At 35.9% G+C, this 19,869-nt stretch overlaps 1 protein-coding gene across 2 annotated transcripts; it reads left to right on the top strand.

Annotated features, from left to right (window-relative positions):
• The first annotated feature begins 594 nt into the window (after positions 1-594).
• On the top strand, positions 595-2,610 carry LOC108328391 (protein LURP-one-related 15). Of its 2 annotated transcripts, none has more exons than XM_052873083.1 (3): positions 595-887; positions 1,877-2,081; positions 2,191-2,610. In XM_052873083.1, the coding sequence occupies exons 1-3, from the start codon at positions 687-689 to the stop codon at positions 2,199-2,201; spliced, it is 417 nt and encodes a 138-aa protein (XP_052729043.1). In that variant the 5' UTR covers positions 595-686; the 3' UTR covers positions 2,202-2,610. The 2 variants fall into 2 exon arrangements, with proteins under 2 accessions (XP_052729043.1, XP_017417744.1); XM_017562255.2 differs by having other exon boundaries at positions 602-887; positions 1,877-2,107.
• The last annotated feature ends 17,259 nt before the right edge of the window (positions 2,611-19,869 follow it).

The raw sequence follows: 19,869 nt of genomic DNA, 5'->3' as shown, positions 1-19,869 counted from the left end.
AAATTATAAAATTTTAAATTTTAGTTGTTTACAAATTACAATTATGCATCACTGTCATATTTTAACATCTTTGATAAAAAAAACACAAAACGTGATATTATAATAAAAACGTATATTATTAATGGATTATTTTATAATATAGTATTTGTCAATAAATAATATTATCAACAAATTTTTTTTGATTTATCAATAAAATATCTCTTGATAAGTTGTATTTATTAACAAATTTACTTATAGATGTAATTTACTTATTAACAAAGTTGTATTTATTAACAAATAAACTGAACAACGCCATACCTTTTATACTGTAAAATAGACAAAAGATAGTGAGAGACAACCAATCAAAACTAATATGTGGTATGCGAGAAAATGACAATAAATAAGGAAAAAGAAACCTCGGTGCATGTTGGTCCACTATTTAAACCTATTAATTACATGACTGATTCGCACATGGTATCGAATTTCTGGAATCTCAGAGTTTTAACTGTGAAGTCAACCAGAGTCTTCTTCTACTTACAGCAGTAATTCAGTAATTCAGTATTTCAGCCCTCAAGTTTGATTAAGTCATATCGTATGTTTAAGTTAACGCGTGTATCCATGGATACCATACGTTATTGCAATGTTCTTTACCTGCTACTGCAAAAACATAATCATAACCTAGAACTCTTCGTCTCCCTCTCTCTCCAATGGAATATCCATTCCCAGTTATCGACCTTTCCTACTGTGCTCCTTATACTATAAATCTCCAAATTAACACAGATAAAGGTGCCACTTACGACGGAAATGGTGTCCGTCGTTTTTATATCAAATCTCCCCGTGTAACCCTTCACGACCGTTGTGTCTTGTGTGATGCTGGCGGAAACTCCATCCTCACTCTATATTGGAAGGTTTGGCTACTCTCACCTATATTATTGTTAAGGATATTTCTTTTTTTTGTTTATTTATGATTATCTTTGGCTTTGCTCAACAATGGGCTTCATAGTTTAACAATTCTTGAAGTAACTCTTGTTAGTATTAAATTACCCCTTTTGATTTTACTCATCTTCGCTAGTTATAAATCAGGGTTCAAGTGAAAACATTAAAGACAGAAAATGAGAATGAATAGGGCATTTGGAGACAATAAAGAAATGGAGAAACTCAAGGGCTTAGAAGAGATGAAGATAAAAAGGAATCTGAGATATAGGAGAAGGATAGAACACTTTTTAATGTTTTTAATTGATCGCTCTTAAGTATCTTTTTGTCAGAACAAGCTTCATCCATCCATACTCTTATATTTATTCCTACTAGTCCCTGATCTATTATGCATCTAACCATAAATCACACTTCCTACTACGTTTCTCATCCTTTACTCAACATGAATTTTTTACGTATATGTAGAAACATCTACCAAGTAGGAAAAAAAAACGCTTTTGGGAATATTCGCTTAACCACACCCAAATGTTCATGAACCTTTTATGTTGTAAATACTTTATAGTATCATATATTCCATTCATATAAGTTACAAACCCTACTTAATGTGTTATGCGAGAAAATGACAATAAATTAGGAAAAAGAAACCTCGGTGCATGTTGGTCCACTAGTTAAACCTATTAGATGACTGAGTCGCACATGGAATATATAAATTTCATATATTCCATTTATATAAGTTACAAACCCTACTTATTTGATTTATCACGCAAAATATTAGTTCAATCTTATACCATATATTTCGCTTAGATCTTATACCATATATTTTAGGCATGATTGGATAATCGGTCATACCGTATTCATGCATCAATTCCCTCTTATAGTCTATTCACGCATGATATTCTAACAAATTCAATACGCCAGCAAATCCATCTCAGTTACTGAATTATGAACAAATGTTCTTATGTAGATCATGACAATGCATCGGCGATGCCAAGTTTACATGGGTGAAAGCAATGATTCCTCCAGATTGCTGTTTTCAGTGAAAAAGGCAGAACTTCTCCAGAGTGGAGTGATGAGATTAGAGGTCTTCCTTGCATACAACAAAAAAGAAAGTGAGTGTGACTTTAGGGTAGATGTTGTGAGTGGCAAAAGATCATGCCATGTATATGCAGGTGAATCTCCCACAGTTGTTGCCTCGGTATGTACTCTGTTACGTCTTCAAACAACATAGAAACAGTGTTGTATGAGGTTAATTATACAGTGTTTCTGTCACTAATGCAGATGCAGAATAATGGTGGCTTCAATGTCTTTGTCTATCGCAACGTGGACTATGCATTCATAGTGGCACTGCTTATGATCGTTAAAGACATCAACTTCTTTTACGATGGAACGTGGAATTTTGCAAAGGCAATAACGCCAATGGCATTGGGCATCATGATGACCTAAAGGACTTCCCTATTAATTTTACTCGGATTGTGGAAAGAAAACAAAGATTGGCTTGATTCAAGTTTTCATGTAGAACACATTGGGTTTGGTTTTCGACCATTTTCATGTTAATGCGTGTTTCCAAAGTGTATGAAATTAGGTTTTACTGTTTTTAGTTTTTTAAGTTACCAAATCAGTAACTTTAGTCATGTAATTTTTATTTTATGTTAAATTGCTTAGATTTAAACTATAAATAAAGTATGGTAGGTTCCAACATACTCTCTTTTTCTTTTCAATTTTTAAATTTTATATCCATATTACATCACACAAAATTATTTCTTATATAATTAAAAGTAGAGTCGTGAAATTACAAGTTTTAGAATATAAAATAGTCTGTACTGATTTAAGATATTCTTCTTTAGCGAAAGAAACATACATGACAATATAATTTCAGTGTTAAATTTTAAATAAGGTTAAAAACGTAAAATTGTTTTCAATTGTTTTATGAATAAATATTTCACTGTATGAAATATTTTGAATAGCAAGTAATCTAGAAATAAAAAAATAAATACTCATTTTATTTATTAATTAAATTATATATTTTATAAATTAAAAATAGTACTTTATAAAACAGTTTCTAATATTAAAAAAATATAACTTATTTGTGAATTAAGATTTAAATTGATTTCTAGCTATCAAAGTTTTAACTTCTTACTATTATTGATTTTAAATTAGTCTCTCATTAATAAAGAATGAATTAATTTGTACTTCCGCAACTTTTATCATTACAAGAAAATGTAAATGAAAAATTTCATTTGTAAATCCGAATTTACCAATAAATTTTATCGATGAATTTTAAAATTTTAATTATCAATTGATAACTATGACAGTAATAAATTTGTTCATAATTTTGTTTGTAATTAGAGTTTTTTCATTGACAGATGTTTTTATCAATAAAAAGGAGTCACAGGCAATGGTGGCAATCATATAGTCAACTTTAGCAACAACAAAGGTGATGCCAACCGTGGCAAAGACATTGGCGACGATGGCAATGGAGGAGGAGGAGGAAGAAGGGAAGGAGGAGGATAAAGAGGAAGAAGGGAAGGAGGAGGAAGAAGGGAAAGAAGAGGAGGGGGGACATATTATAGTATGGGCTTTTTACGACGACTAAAACAACTCTTGAACAACTATTTTCAAACCGTCATAGATGTCTCCTTTCTTAAAAGTTTGACAAAAATGACAACAATCAAACTAATCATTGTTAAACTTTAAATGATGGTGATTGTTCTTGAATCGTCACTAAAAGTCGTAAAAAAAGAAAACAAATAACTTACAACATATCATGACGAAATAAAAAAGGCAAACGAGTTAGAGTATACAAAAAAGCATCTCCATGTAAGTGTTAACAAAGGTACATAATATTACCATGGGTTCAACATTTGCTTGTTTGTGAAGTGGTAAAGATAAATCAGAAACAAGTTTCACATCTTTGATCTTGGTGTTGTCTTTTCCTTTTACACACCAACAGTTCTTCAGTAACTTCTTGTTCACCTTTTTAATTCTCCTGGAAATTATAGATTCAATCTGTATTAGTCCACCAGTCCTGAGTTCTTTCACAATCCACAGTTTTTTGATGAATCTCACTGGAATGCCTGGTCTAAGTTCTTCATAATTCTTTAGTGAGTCTTGATGATCACTTTTTTCTTTGTTGTCTTTTTCTTCTTCCTTTACCTGTGACAAAAAACACTTTTTACCTTTCTTGCCTGGCTTGGCAACTTTAGTACTGGTCTCTGGTGCATCTCCACATGCAGCTTTGAGACTAGTCTTCTTTACTTGGATTTTTTGCTCAGCATTGAAGACATTGAAAATCATCTCCTTTTCTTGGTCTTTAAGTGCACTAGTTCCATCATCAACATTAATGATCACCTTGGCCGTTTTCATAAATGGCCTTCCAAGAATTATAGGGATCTCCAAATCTTCATCCATCTCCATACCTACAATGTCCACCAAGAATCTGAGATTGTGAGTTTGTACTATCACATCCTCCACCACACCAAAGGGCTTTTTGTTGGATCCATTAGCCATAAACAGAGTCATCTTTGCAAGATGGACTTCAAGACCACCAATCTTTTCAAAAATAGATAAGGGCATCAAATTGATACTGGACCCTAAATCAATTAGGGCTTTCCCTATTTTATGGCTCTTAATAGTGCAAGGAATGATGAAACTTCCTGGGTCTTTAACTTTAGGAGAAGGTGCCTTCAGCAAGATCACACTGCACTCTCCCTGTACCTCAATTGTTTCCTCCTCTAAATATTTCTTTCTTTTGAGGAGCTTCTTCAAAAACTTAACATATTCAGGAATCTACTGCAATGCCTTAGTCGTAGGAATTTTAATCCTTAATTTTTTGAAAATTTCTTCAAAACACCCTAATTGTATCTCTTTTTCTTTTCCTGAACATTCTTTAGGGTGATGAAGATTTTTCTCAAATATTTTCTCTTTTCTCTAACTCTTTTTTTTTTTCTTTTCTCTCTTCTTTTTCTTCCCTCTCTTTTAACTCAACTCTCTCTTTTTTCTCTTTCTCTTTTTCTTTTTCTTTTTCCCTCTCATTTTCTACACTCACAATAACCTTGCATTCTTCCTTGGGGTTAACTTCAGTATTAGCCCCAAAACTGTTGATAGGTATCTCTTCCAACTTCTTGGCTATTTGGCCAACCTACATATCCAGATTCCTGATAGGATCTTTAGTGCTCTTCTGGGTGGAAAGGATTGCCTGCATGAATTGTTGGAGAATGACCTCAAGCTTTGTAGTTCTGTCAGCTAGAGGGGGTTGTTGTTTCCACTGTTGTTGTTGTTGTGGTGGTGGTCTATTAAATTGTCCACCAGTTTGCCCAAACTAACTTTGGCCCATGCTAGGATGAGATTTCCACCCTTGATTATAATTCTTGGGACGAAAATGGTTGCCCATGTAACTAACTTCTTCATTGATATTCTCAAGCATAACACATTGACCATTGATATGATCACCACCACATTGTTCACAAAGTTGTTGTTGAACTTATAAGACATTCTGGCACTCCTTTGGTGGCTGAGAAAGCTTCTTTGTCAAAATCTCCACTTGTTGAGTTATAATCTTGTTTTGAGCAAGCAGAGCATCATAAGACTGTAAATGTAGAACTCCCTTAAATTGTGATGGAGCTCCCCTTTCACTATGCACCTCATTGTCATTGGTAGCCATGTTTTCAATTAACTTATAGGCTTCCTCTGGACTCTTGCATTTGATATTGCCTCCACCTAAGGCATCCAGCATCAATTTGGTTTGTGAACCAAGACCTCCAAGGAAAAGAATGACTATTGTTGCTTCATCAAAACCATGAGTAGGTGTCTTTCTCAGCAAGCTCTTGTATCTATCCCATGCTTGCCCTAATGTCTCTTCCATGCCTTGTCTGAAAGAATAGATTTCCTACTTCCCTTTGTTGATCTTTGACTGTGGGAAGTATTTGTTTAAGAACTTTGCAACCACATCCTCCCACTCAGTCAAGCTATTTACAGGAAAAGAGTTCAACCACAGTTTAGCATTGCCTCCCAGTGAGAAAGTAAACAAGCTCAATCTAATAGCATCATCTAGCACTCCATTCAGCTTCACAGTATTACAGATCTCATTAAAAGTTGTCTGATCCTCATATGGACTTTCACTTGACAGTCCATTGAATTAGTTGCTCTTCACTAAATGGATCAGCGCAGGCTTCATCTCCATACCTGCGGCATTGACCCTCGACTTTCCAATGTTGTTAAAATGGTGAGGGCCAACAACTGTTGCATAATCTACCAAAGTACGCCTACCACCATTGTTGTCCATGCTTTCTTGATCAGATTGTAAGGCCTGTGAAATTCTTTCTAGAGAAGGTTCTCTAGATAATCTCTCTCTTCTCGGCCTTCTGTTAGTCTCAAGTCCTACAAGAAGAGGTTCAGAACTTTTGTTGCTCCTGGTCCTAACTGTATCTTGCATACACTAGACACAAAACCCTAGAAAACATTGTTAGCACAAAAACAAAAATAAACGACACTAGACACAAATTAAAAATTAAACAAAAATTAAAAACAAAAATAAAAACAAAACAAAGTCAAAGTTAATCAAGAATCACATAAATAGAATAGTTTAAACCGTGAGTCCCCAGCAATGGCGCCAAAAACTTGTTGATGGATTGACAAGTGTACCAAATCGCACAAGTAATATAAAATGGTAAGACCAAGTATCGTATCCTAGAAGACTCTCGGCATTAGACAGTTGTGTGATAACTCGATTAATTAAGACTAAATAAAACGAGACCATAGGTTTAAGATGCAAAAGACTGAAAATTAAATATGAATGCAATTTGATCAATAACAGAAGAGCACAATGATAAACGAATGTTGTTTGTAATGAGATGATGTTGTTGGGGTTAGATTTCACCAAATTTCCTCTCATGTATGTAAGAATTCTTCTTTATACATTAATGTTAACGTCACTCACTAAACCTCCTAAACCCGATCCCTCGGCAAAATAGGCATGTCCTTAATCACCAGTTCATGTAATTCCTACATTTCCTAGTAATTAAATGTGAAGATCAAGAGCTTAAAGACGACCAAGACTCACACCCTCATCCCTGAGCAATATTACTCTTCGGAGAATTCAACAAGATCCTAAATTGTAAGGAACCTCCTGACACTCATGCAATTCATAAATCATGCGATGAATGAGTTAAATAAAGCATGTAATAAGCATAGATGAATTACTCTAACAATTAATGAAAAAAAGCATGTGTTATTAAGAATCAATTCAAATACATGAGAGTTCACAAGGTTACATCATCCCCCAACAACAAATAGAGTTTAGTTCCCCATAGACATGGAGAGACTAGATGAACAATGGAAAAGCATGAGATAGCAAAACCTAAAAGTAGAGGAAGGACGCTTTCGCATCCAAATCTGCCTTTAGAGATTGGAAGAGAGTGATGTTGTGCTGCTCCAGCAGAGATACCAAACCTAGGACGTATGGGTCCTTTAAATAGAGCGATAGCAAAACATAAACAAAGCTCAGGCCCGAGTCAGTGGCGCTCAAGCGCCCCACTTAGGGCGCCCGGGCGGCGAGCGGTGGTCGTCCATGCTCAAGCCTTGCAGAAGATGCCTAAGCTTCGAGCCTCCGGCGCTCAAGCGCCCCAAAAAGGGGCGCCCGGGCAGTGAGCGGTGGTCTTCTGCGCCCAAGCCTCAGAGATGGCGCCCAAGCTGCGAGCACTCCTCCCTTCTGGTGCTTTTCCAGGCCTTTCGAAGCTCCATCTCCATGGCACTTCATCACTGTTTTCCATATTATCTCATTTTCTATCAAAACAAGGGAAATTAGTCATAAAATCACTAAACTCAACCTCAACTCTCTTATTCTCACAACTTAACAGAAAAACATGATTCCAAGGAAGTTTCTAAGCAGAAAAGGGTGCATTTAGTATCAAAATTACATCACAGATAATGATATTTTCAACCGTTATCACCATTATATGTTCCTGCTTGGAACCTAGATCAGTTCCCATGTTGTTGGTCTAGCCTTCTAGTCTTAACTGCTTGACTTCTTCTTGTGGCTTCATTATTTCCTTAAATATGTCCATCTTTAGGAACTTCTTCCAATATAAGATCTTGTCTGAGTTGCCCTGGTGGATCAATACTTTGTTCACCCTATAATTGGTGACATAGATCATCATTTGGTCATTCTTGTCAAGGTCTAGAGTGTTGAAGTTCTCATCCATCAAGATGATGGGAGGCATAGTCCTTAGTTTCCTTTCAACGAGATGGACAATCTTTAGTTCTTGGATATTCTTTTGTGCGCTGCTGTTGAAGAACCACCTCCTACGAATCCCTTTGAGATCGTATTTATATGAGCGGGTGATCTCTGCTTAAGCTTTAGCTCCTAGGCCTAGAGAATTCCCTATGATACTCGATTCTTGAATCACAACATGTACTTCTCTCAAGACTACACCTGCGAGGTGGGTTTCTTTCCTCCTACTTGATCTTGATGTATTCCCTAAGGTGACCCATTCAAATAAACTCTTTTATTTTATCACAAAGGGTGGTGCATTCCTCCATTATGTGCCCCATATTCTTTTGATACAAGCAATTCTTGGTACCAATGGGTGGTCTTCTTCCTCTAACGTGGTATCAACTCGACATTTAGAGCTTCTTCAAGTATCTTTGCCCTTAATTGTGGCCCCCTATGCAACTCCTTGGAGTGAGGGTCACTGCCTTTTCCTGTGTGGTTTCTTGTGTGCCTTCTTATCACTCGACTAGGCTTTGTATCTTATTTGTCATTCATGTCCTCTGATGGCTTCATACAAAGGGTTTCAGAAAAGGGACCAAGCCATAAGGTCGTGATCATATAGTGCAAGGCTACTTCATGATTTAGGTTTCGGATGCCTTGTTGTTTTCCCAAACCGCTCCATTAATGCTTAGAGTGACTCTTCCTTCTCTAGCCTGATATTCACCAAGGCAAGACATATTAGATCATGTGGCTAATTTGTAGTAAATTGTGCCCCAAACTTAGAACGAATGGTTGTGAAGCTATCGATGGAATTGGGTGGCAAGGAATTGAATCAGGCCAATGCTTCTCCCTTGAACGATATTGAGAAGGCCCTACACAAAACAAGGTCACTCGAGCTGTAGAATGACATTTGGTTCATGAACATTCTTAGATGTTCATCAAACTCGAAGGAGTTGTCATACTTCTCAAACACTAAGAGGATCCACCTGTCCGACAAGGGAGTCTCCATTATGTTCGGTGTGACGGGAAGCAACCTAGTTGTGTTCACAGTAAGCATGGACAGGTGTTAACACATTGGGCAAGTGTACAAAATCATATCAAGTAATATAAAATGGTAAGACCAAGTATCGTATCCCAGAAGACTCACGACACTAGACAGTCATGTAATACCTTAACTAATTAAGACTTAAGAACAATTTCATTGGTTTAGAATGCAAAATGCAGAAAAAGTAAATATGAATGCAATTTGATCAATTGGGGCAAAATACAAAAATGAATGGATGATTTTGATAATATGAGATGAGTATGTTTTTGGGTTTTAGATTTCACCATCCTTACTCTCGTGCATATAAGAATTCATCTTCTTCATTCAATTGTTAACGTCATTATCTAAATTACTTAAAGCATGATCCCTCGGTGAAGAAAGTCTATCCTTAATTATTAGACCACAATCCCTTGCATCCTTAATAATTAATTCTGCATTACGAATAGAAGTTTAAGACAACCAAACCTCTTATCCCCATCCTTGGGCAATATTTCTTTTGGGAGAAATTCTCCAGATCATGGTTTCTAGGTATTTCCCAATAACAAAGAAGACCATAAAATCATGCCATGAATGATCAAAACATAACAAGAATAGAGCAAAGGAGAAAATCGCTAACAATTAATAAAAGAAGCATATAATAATTCAGAACAAATTCAAGTACATGAGAGTTTAGAGGTTACATCTTCCCCAACAACAAATGAGTTTATTTCTCCGTAATCATGGAGAAACTAGGTGTACAATGGAATGAAAGTGATAGACAAACCCTAGAAACTAAAGAGGAGAGCTCTCGCATCTAATTCTACCTCCAAAGAGTGGAAAAGTGTGTTTCTGCATCGCTGCTGCCCAAAGATACTCCCTCTAGGATGTCCAAGTCCTTATATACAACTGAATTGGATCATGGGCCAACGTCGCCAACACTCAGCGCCTCTACTTAGGGCGCCCAGGCGAGCTTGCGAGAAAACTGGTTCTCAGCACCCCTAAAAGGGCGCCCAAGCTTAGTGCGATACATGAAACTAAGGCTTAGGGCCCCTTTCTGACGCTCAACTTCAGCTTGACTTTTTTGCACTGCGTCTTTTTTCTCTTTTTCTGCATTCCAACTCCTTGGTACTTTAACTCCTCTTTTAAATATATCCAATAACCTATAAAATCAAGGGAATTTAGTGATAAAATCATTAATTATACCCTCTACTCACTTATTCACAAAACTAAATTAAAAACATGAGTTCAAGCAAGCTTCTAAGTCAAAAAGGGTTTATTTAGTATCAAAATTGCATCACAGATAACGGTATATTCAACGGTTATCACAACCCCAAACTTGAAACTTTGCCTGTCCTCAAGCAAAATGTAACTTAGCTTAAACAAAATAATCATACTACCATGATCTAGCACACCAAAAATAATTTTCCTCTAGGACATGTAAATCACTCATGTCTGCTCATCATAAGCTTCTAAGTCAAAAAGGGTTGATTTAGTTTCAAAATTTCATCACAGATAACGGTATATTCAACCGTTATCAGAGCCCCAAACTTTAAACTTTACTTGTACTTAAGCAAAATGTAACTTGGCTTAAACAAAATAATCATACTACCATGGTCTAGCACACCAAAAATCATTTTCCTCTAGGACAAGTAAATCACTCATGTCTGCTCATCATAGAAAGATTAGTCAAGATATAATGATGCTATAGCCAATCAAGCTTCAACAATGGTGCTCACATAATCAAGACATACACAACAGATGCAAACCTCATGAATAATCAACAACCAAGCAATAATGTTATCATAAAGTGTATGGAGCAATTCCTCACCCAGGATAGTGTTTCACTTAAACTCAAAGGTGTATAGTGAGGTGTCAGTGTCTCTTTCACTCTACTAACACAATGTCACATGAATCAACTTTGCCTTTCATTTAAATACCATCAAACACACTCACAAGCAAGTTATCATCACAGGGGCTTTTCAAGGCCTGTAACATGGTCGGGCTAAGAAGAAAATTCGTTTTTCTAGACAACAAAATCCTTGAGTTAAGAGAGTGCACAATTCATTTATTCACATTAACAAAAATCATTCTTTCTTCTTTTATGTGAGAAACCAATCTTCAATTCATTCCCAACTTTCCTTTCATTGAGCTTAACCTTTTCTTTTCTTTCTTTTCTTCTCTTTTGCTTTTTTCTTTCGCTCAATGCTCTTTAATGAATTTCACAAAGTTGTTTCCGGTTTCTCACAACCCCAAACTTGAACCATTCTCCATTACCACATACACATACTTTACTCAACTCAAGGTAAGGATTTCAACAAAGGGTTTCATTCAAAATTCAAATTTATGCTCAAGGTTCAAAGGAACATTGTTCTTTGTTGGGTTCATATATTGGTATTAGCTTATAAGGGAGAAGAACAGAAGGCCTTGATCATGTGTAACAAGCAACCAAGTGGTTCAATCATAGAAACTTAGACGAACTCAATCATGCTTCCAAAGCAATAGCATTCAATCAATTAAAAATTTTGGAGTCCAAATTCTCACAGGATAAATCAAGTTGCACAATTTAATAACGTCCTACCCAGCAAATTAATCACAATTGATATCATGCATTAGTTTTTAACAAAACTATAGCAACCACCATCTATGATTAAAACTATCACCAGTAAGCTCTTCTTTAACGTCACTAGCTTGACGCCATAAAATTCAGTTTCACTTTTTGATGTTAGTGTTCCTCTTGCTTTCATCACACCAACTTATCTTCATCAACTTCTTATTCACCATCTTGACTATTCTAGAATATGAAGCTTTGTTAACCCTCGACAAGTGTAACCGAATCGTATCAAGTAATAAAAAATGGTAAGACCAAGTATCGTTTTCCCAAAGGACTCACGGCCTAGAGAGTTATGTGATATGTTGATTATCAAAGATTTGTAAAACTAATTCTTTGAGATTTTAAATGCAATTTACTAAAAAGTAAATATGAATGCATGTATTGATCAATGGAAAGGAAGAAGCAAAACACGTTATTTGAAATATATGAATGATTATGTTGTTAGGGTTTATCAATTTCATCCTATCCACGCTCATGTATTCAAGAATTCATCTTTCTTCATTAATGTTAATGCCACTTTCTAATTTACCTTAAACCCGATGTCTAGGCGAAGAAAGCCTAATCCTAATCACTAGTTTAAAATGTCTTGTCTCCCTAGCAATTATTCATGCATTACATAGCACAGAAGCTTAAAGGCAACAAACCATCATATCCCTATGTCTAGGCAATACTACTATTGGGAGAGATTCCCCAGATCTAGATTTCCCCGTATGTGTCCATATCGAAAAAATCAATAATCATGCAATTGAATGAGTTAAACAAAGCATGCATAGAGAAAAGAGGAAAACTCCTAACAATTAATGAAAGAAAGCATATATATTAAAGAACCAATTCAATACATGAGAGTTTCAAAGGATTACATTGATTCCCCAACAACAATAAAGGTTTAGTTCTCCATATTCATGGTGAAACTAGATGAAAAATAATGAAAGAATGGAAGATAGAACCCTAGAATTTGAAAAGTGGAGCTTGAGCATCCAAAATCCTTCTCCAAGGGGTGAAGAAAGTGTATTCTGCTTCGTTCTAGCCAAAGATGACTAACCTAGGTCGACTAAAACCTTATATATTATTCTAAAAATTACAGAAAACTAAGCACAAGCCCATAAAAATGGCGCTCAGTGGTAAATACCGCTCAGCGGTAAGCGCGGCACTTCAGATTGATGCTCAGCTGCATTTTCCCCTCAACGGTGACTATGGGATCCAGAACGCCGCTCAGCGGTAATTTTCGCTGAGCGGTACTCACGTCTTCTCTTTTTGTGCACTTTTCACTTCCTTTTCTGATTTCAACTTCTTCCTACTTCACTTCTTTCATTCAATTCATCTTAAAACCTGAAAAAAATAAGGAAAACCAAGCATAAAACCCATCCAACTCTCTTATTTCAAAAACATAAACAAAAGCATGATTCCAAGCTAGTTTCTAAGTCATAAAGGTTGTCTTTAAGGTCAATTTTAAGTAGAAAAATAATAGTTTTTCAACTATTATCACAACCCCAAACTTAGAATTTTGCTTGTGCTCAAGCAAACAAGATGTAACTCAATCTTCCACCAATCCACACAATGGTTCACCACATTCAAAACTCCTTCTTTCAAGACAAGTAAGTACTCAAATTAGCTCATCAGAAAGGCTTGAATCAAGATGTGCATATGCTTTAGTGTTCACGCAATCACATAATATCCCACAAATGCTATTGTCATGAATGATCAATCAACTAACCATAGATGTTCTTATATGTTCATGGACTCTTTCCTCACTAGATAAAGTGTTTCACTCAAACACACAAGTTTATAAGAGGTCACTCATCCACTCTGCTATCACAATGTCACAGGAATTAACTTTGCCTTTCATTTAACCACAATCTAAAACACTTACAAGCAAGTATCATCACAAGGACTTTTCTATGGCTTATAATGTGGCTGGGCTAATGATAACAGTTGAAAAACTATTATTTTCATGCTTAAAATTGATACTAAAAGCAACCTTTATCCTTAGAAACTAGCTTGAAATCATGCTTTTGTTCATATTTTCATAAATAAGAGAGCTGGACATGTTTATGCTTGATTTCAGTGTTTTTGTGAAGGTTTTAAGGTGAATTTGGTGAAAGAAGTGAAGAAGGAGAGAGATGGAATCAGAAAAGACATCAAAAAGTGCAAAAGGAGAAGCCGCAACTGCCGCTCAACGGCAGTTTACCGCTGAGCGGCACTCAAGAAGGCACGTTGGATCCGCTGAGGGGCAAAATGGCCGCTGAGGGGAAGAACCGAGCTCGCGCACTTACCGTTGAGCGACACTATTTTTGGGCTTGGGCCTAATTTTCTGTAATTTACGAATAGTATATAAGCTTTAGGTTGTCCTAGGGTTTGTATCTTTGGCTGGGACGAAGCAAAAACTCTCTCTTCCACCCCTTTGAAGGAGGATCTTGGATGCTCAGGCTACCTCTTCACCTTTTTAGGGTTTTATCTTTCATTCTTTCATTATTGTTCATCTAGGTTCACCATGAATATGGTGAACTAAACCTTATATGTTTGTTGGGGAATCAATGTAATCTTTTGAAGCTCTCATATATGGAATTTGTGTTTACATCTTAATCTAAGACCTATGCTTTCTTTCATCATTAGTTAGGGTTTTTCCTCTTTGCTCAATGCTTGCTTTGTTTAACTCATTCAATGCATGATTATTGGTTTTGTCGATACGGACACGTACGGGGAAGTCTAGATCTGGGGAATTCCTCCCAATAGGTATATTGGTTGCCTTAAGCTCCTGTGCTAAATAAACTAATTATTAGGGATGCTAGGAATCGTATGAACTCGTAATTAGGGAGAAGCCTTCTTTGAAAGGTAATTTAGAGAGTGGCATTAACAATGATGACTTGAATGTTGAATTCCTAAAATATATGAGAGTGGATAAGATGAAATTGATAACCCCAACAACATACTCATCCATACACTACAAAAAAGTAGGGTATTACCGAAGGCCAGAAGCCCTCGGAAAATGCCAAAGGCCGTCGATAATGGGTGTTTACCGAAGGCTTATCGACGGCCAAAAATCCTTCGGTAAATCTCTTGTCGCTAACAATTACCGAGGGCTTTTGCCCTTCGGTAATTACCGAGGGCCAAAAGCCTTCGGTAATTACCGAGGGCCAAAAGCCTTCGGTAATTACCGAAAGACAGTATCACATAACAGTTCATTTATTTCTCTTTATTTCTCTATAACAGCAGCTCATTTATTTCTCTGAAAAATCTGCACTTATCCAATTAAAAAAAACACATAACAGCTCATTTATTTCTCTATAACAGCTCATTTATCACAAGGCAAATTCCAATTCACTATAACAGCTCATTTATTTCTCTGAAAAATCTGCACTTATCCAAACGAATAATAGCAACGTGCAAAATTGAATTCCTAATGCACTACACCTACAATTAACCAAACGAATCTAATACATATTGCATGATATGACAAAACAAACAACAATTGCACTACTTTCCCTTGTGATCTTCGAAGCTCTTTGGAAATATCTCGAAGCTGAGAGAACGTAACAGGATTCCCTTGAAGGACCCATTTCTGAAGAATGTTTGTGGCGCTTCGCTTGGGGAGCCTTAGCCTCAAGATTCTGCTCCTTAGGTCATCACCTTCCACACTCTCTTCAACTAAATCATTGCTCACAGCACCCAAAGACACAAATCTTGTTCTGTTATGAACATAAGTAAAATGGTTACTTCTGGAAGATGAGAAGATGCAATTTTCAGATCAATTACCCATAACCAAACACTCAATTATGATGGTTGACAAGAAAGTATGATCAGAAAAATCAGTTAAGATGCAGAATCATAAAAGATTGCTAGAGAATATAATTGAAATTTATGATGCAAGACTTTAGTATTGAAAAATAAACAAGACACAAATAGCTTTATGCCCACATAATTAGCAAATATGATGGGTAAGATATGCAAGAGAGGGGTTTAAAACCTTCTTAAACTGACAATAAAGTAATTAATATAGCACCTCTTACATATGTAGTATCATATGCAGAGACACGTAATTTGCAGAGACACGTATCATATGCAGAAGGACATATATAAGTGTAAGGATCAACATTTGATGAGCACGAGACACGTAACAATTTCAGACGTGCTACTTATACTTACTACAATTTCAGACGTGCACGTAATAATTCTGAGCACTTGGTTCAATTATAAATAAAATCAAAATTTAAATATTAATTTATACTCCTATCGAAATTCACAAAACGCTATCTATATTTGATAAAATCAAATACAAAATTTGATTTATACACTCATATCTCATCTCTTTAACTGTGCAATAATCAAACTCATCTTACTGGAAAAATCTAATTAACTTAAATATTATATTCACTAATATTTTAATCAATCAAATAATTAAGAGATTTATTGGAAAAAATAGCAATAAAGGAATATAAAGCCAACTTGAAACGTTAATTTTGACAAGTTAATATAAAGGAAAAAATCATTTATATAAATCAACTCATTTAGTATTTCACAGGTTAATTTTGACCTATGAATCATGTACATCTATCTATAACCATGCCAATCAAATCAATTACAGTAGGAATTGGTATTTACGGTACAATGCTTCCAATTATTCATGCAAAAAAGCAATTAAGATAAACGTTCAACCACATCAATAATTGATCAAAAGTGAAAAGATGTGTGGACTTTTCAAATCATGGGAAAAAGAAGTATTGTTCTTCCAATTGCATTTAATCCAAGGCTTTTAGATTCCGGAACAGAGATGCATCCAATAGAACTTATATAAGGCCATAGTTTTTGGAACATCATCCAATTCATTTCAATCAAATCACCCAAAAAGTTGAGTCAAGAATTAAGATCAGTTTTGTATCTAAGCAATACTTATAAAAACATCCCAGGTGTAAAACAGAACTCTACTTTACCAACTAGTCTCCCTTTATAAATTCTTTATACATTGGAACAATAGCAAGATTCACACCACCCTACAGTATGCAGATTTGAAGAATAGACTATATCTATTTATCATGTTCCCAAACATACTTTACAGCACATTTTACACCAAGTAAAATCCTATTCATGAGCTTCAAATACAATACTATATATGATTTTGCTTGGTAGTACAAACCTTGAGTGGCACAAGCACTGACAGTTATTCCATGGTTAATCTATGGTATGAGGTTGAGCCTTCAAGGAATTGAATGGTTAATTGTTTCTTGATTCAAGGCTAGCCATTCAAATAAACAGTCTCTCCACTCACAGGGTTAATGCAAACATACACTCTTCCTAAACCCCACTAGGTGGGAGCCTTGTGCACTGTGCCACTCATGTTTACAATCTATGATGTATCTTACAAATGTCTAGATTCACAAAAACCAAAGTTGACAAGATAACCTACTTCACATATGTAGTGGAAATTTACAAGCAACACAGTGATTTCTTACACATAAATCATTACACTAATATAATATCATTCATTACTTGATCAGTACCAGACACGGATTGGACAGAATTTATTGGAACAGAAGTTGCTATAACATGTGATTGACTGACTTGGGAGTTTAATTGTCGTGTTGCTGGTAAATTCCCAATCCTTGACAGTGGTGGGGGAGTCTTAGGCAAATGCTTCATATTAGTTATGACAATATCAGCCAGTAGATCAGGATGAATCTTTCAAATGAGGATCTCAATAGTTATATTGTTTCGAAAAAATAATAAATAGAAGTTAGTATGAAGTGGTTATAATAGGGGTAGTTAGGAGGAGTTTAAACATCAGTTAGGGGAAGTTTTAATTGATAGTAAGGCAGTTCTTATCTTTTAAGGAGGAGGGTGTTGTAGTTCTGTGGGTGGACTGTATTTTGTTTCAGAACAGGGATTGTCCTCTAGAGAAGGGAATTTCTTCCCTTCGAACCTATCATTTACTCCATTTTCTTATCTTTCTTGAACCAAGACCTATCATTTACTTTCAGCACTCTTCTATGCTTTTGGCTTGATCACTATAAATAGCTATATATTGAGAAACTACGTTCTTTGTATCTCACACTAACTCTTAACCTAGTAGTAAACATGAATACCAAAACCACTTTCTTCTTTTGCTTCCTCTGCGTGTTGCTTCTCATCTATACTATGTTAACTCAGCCATCTAAACATGCTACAATTGGTAACTATACTGCATTTGTTCCTTCCTGAAACCAACATGATCAATCACTCTTCTACCAACTAATCTGCATCTTTCTTTCTTGTTATTCCTATTCCCATTTCACTAAACCAATTCAATATAACTTGCTTTTCATTTTATTTCCACTTTCCAATAATAATAACGAAAACTTGTCCCAGTTTATTAATCCAAAAGCCAGTACAGAACATACCTCAATGTCGAAGCCCGATAGCCTCCCTTGACAACGACAGTCGTCCTCACGTCACGGGAGCAACCTCCTCTCTGCGCCTTGGCACACACCCTAACGTTAACGGACCACCCTCCTCACGACAATGCCAACGCACTGCTCGAACACCACCGAACCCTACCCGCACAATGCCACCAGACAGACGAGAAAGGGACAGCGAGAGGAAGAAAAAACTCAAGCAAAAGCCAGAGGGAAAGAATGGGAAGCACAAATTGGGGACGAGAACGAACAGGGGGGAATGGGGGAGCACAACCAAAGTCCACCTTTCACGAAATTGGGGACGACAGCAGAGAGGGAACAGGGTCTTCTCTTACGAAATTAGGGTCGAGGTATTACAACACCCCCAATTACTTAATTTAAGGTGTCGAGCATCTTACCGAAGGCCACAACCCCTCGGTAATTCTCTTTTGACCTTCGGTAATTACACTTCACCATGCCCTTCGGTAATGCCGATTTTGACCGTCGAAAAAATTTATTTACCGACGATCATTTGGCCTTCGGTAATAATCCTTCGGTAATAATCCAAATTCTTGTAGTGATATATTCCATTGAAAGTGTTTGTATTTTGCTTTAGCCATTGATCAAATTCATGCATACATGTTTATTTTCCGTTTTGCATATTAAAATCCAATTATTTCGTTCTTAAGTCTTAGCTAATCAACAAATCACATAACTAAACTAGGCCGTGAGTCCTTTGGGAAAACGATATTTGGTCTTACCGAGTTTTATTACTTGAAACGATTCGGTCATACTTGCCGATTGTAAAACAAGTTTGTGACATCATATTTTTGTGTTCATAAATTTGTCATCAAGTTTTTGGCGCCGTTGCCGGGGACTCGTGGTTTAACTGGTTAATTTGTGTGATTATTGATTATCTTTGACTTTAAATTTGAATTTCTGTTTTTTTTTTATTTTTCTGTTTTTATTTTTATTTTATTTTATTTTATTTTTCTGTTTTTATTTTTCTGTTTTCTGCTTTTTATTTTATCTTTTTATCTCTGATCTTATATCTTCTTTTATATCTTTTTGTGCTAACAATTGTTTTTAGGGTTTTTTGCCTAATGTTTGCATAATGCAATTTGGTCAAGAATTTAACTATATGGGCACTCAATTCTACCAAAGTAATCTCAACCACTGGTGGGAACCTCACTCAAGCATGGATCAAAGCCAATTTTGGCAAGCTGCCGGACAATTTGAGAATCAACCACAACAACAATGGCAGCAACAAAGCTTTAAAATCAACAAAGGCAAGCAAGAGATTTCTTCATTCAGGCAGGGCATGGAAGAATCAATAGGTCACGCATGGGATAGGTACAAAAGCCTATTAAGAAAGACTCCCACGCATGGATTTAACGAAGGAGAAGTAGTCTTAATCTTCCTTGGAGGTCTTGGTTCACAAACCATGATGATGCTTGACACCTCAGCTGGAGGCAATATCAAATGGAAGACTCTAGAGGAAGCCACGGAAATAATTGAAAACATGACTACTAATGACAATAAGTGGAACAGTGAAAGAGGAGCTCCTATTCAACAAAAAGAAGTTCTACAGTTACAATCCAATGATGCCTTGATAGCTCAGAACAAGTTAATAACTCAACAATTGGAGAATCTCACAAAGATACTTGAACAATTGACAAAAGAGTTAAAGACTGTTGCACAGGTTCAATCTCAATTGTGTGGATTATGTGGGGGCGACCATATCAATGGT

The sequence above is a fragment of the Vigna angularis genome, chromosome 2 (genome assembly GCF_016808095.1).
Source record: "Vigna angularis cultivar LongXiaoDou No.4 chromosome 2, ASM1680809v1, whole genome shotgun sequence".
NCBI lineage: Eukaryota > Viridiplantae > Streptophyta > Magnoliopsida > Fabales > Fabaceae > Vigna > Vigna angularis.
The sequence above is the reverse complement of the archived record's forward strand: the minus strand, read 5'-3'. Positions and strand labels throughout refer to the sequence as shown.

Coding starts and splice junctions, on each gene's coding strand:
- LOC108328391 (XM_017562255.2), top strand. CDS start 687: ATGGAATATCCATTCCCAGTTATCGACCTTTCCTACTGTGCTCCTTAT. Junction 888..1,876: donor TCCTCACTCTATATTGGAAG/GTTTGGCTACTC, acceptor GTTCTTATGTAG/ATCATGACAATGCATCGGCG. Junction 2,108..2,190: donor CTCCCACAGTTGTTGCCTCG/GTATGTACTCTG, acceptor TCACTAATGCAG/ATGCAGAATAATGGTGGCTT.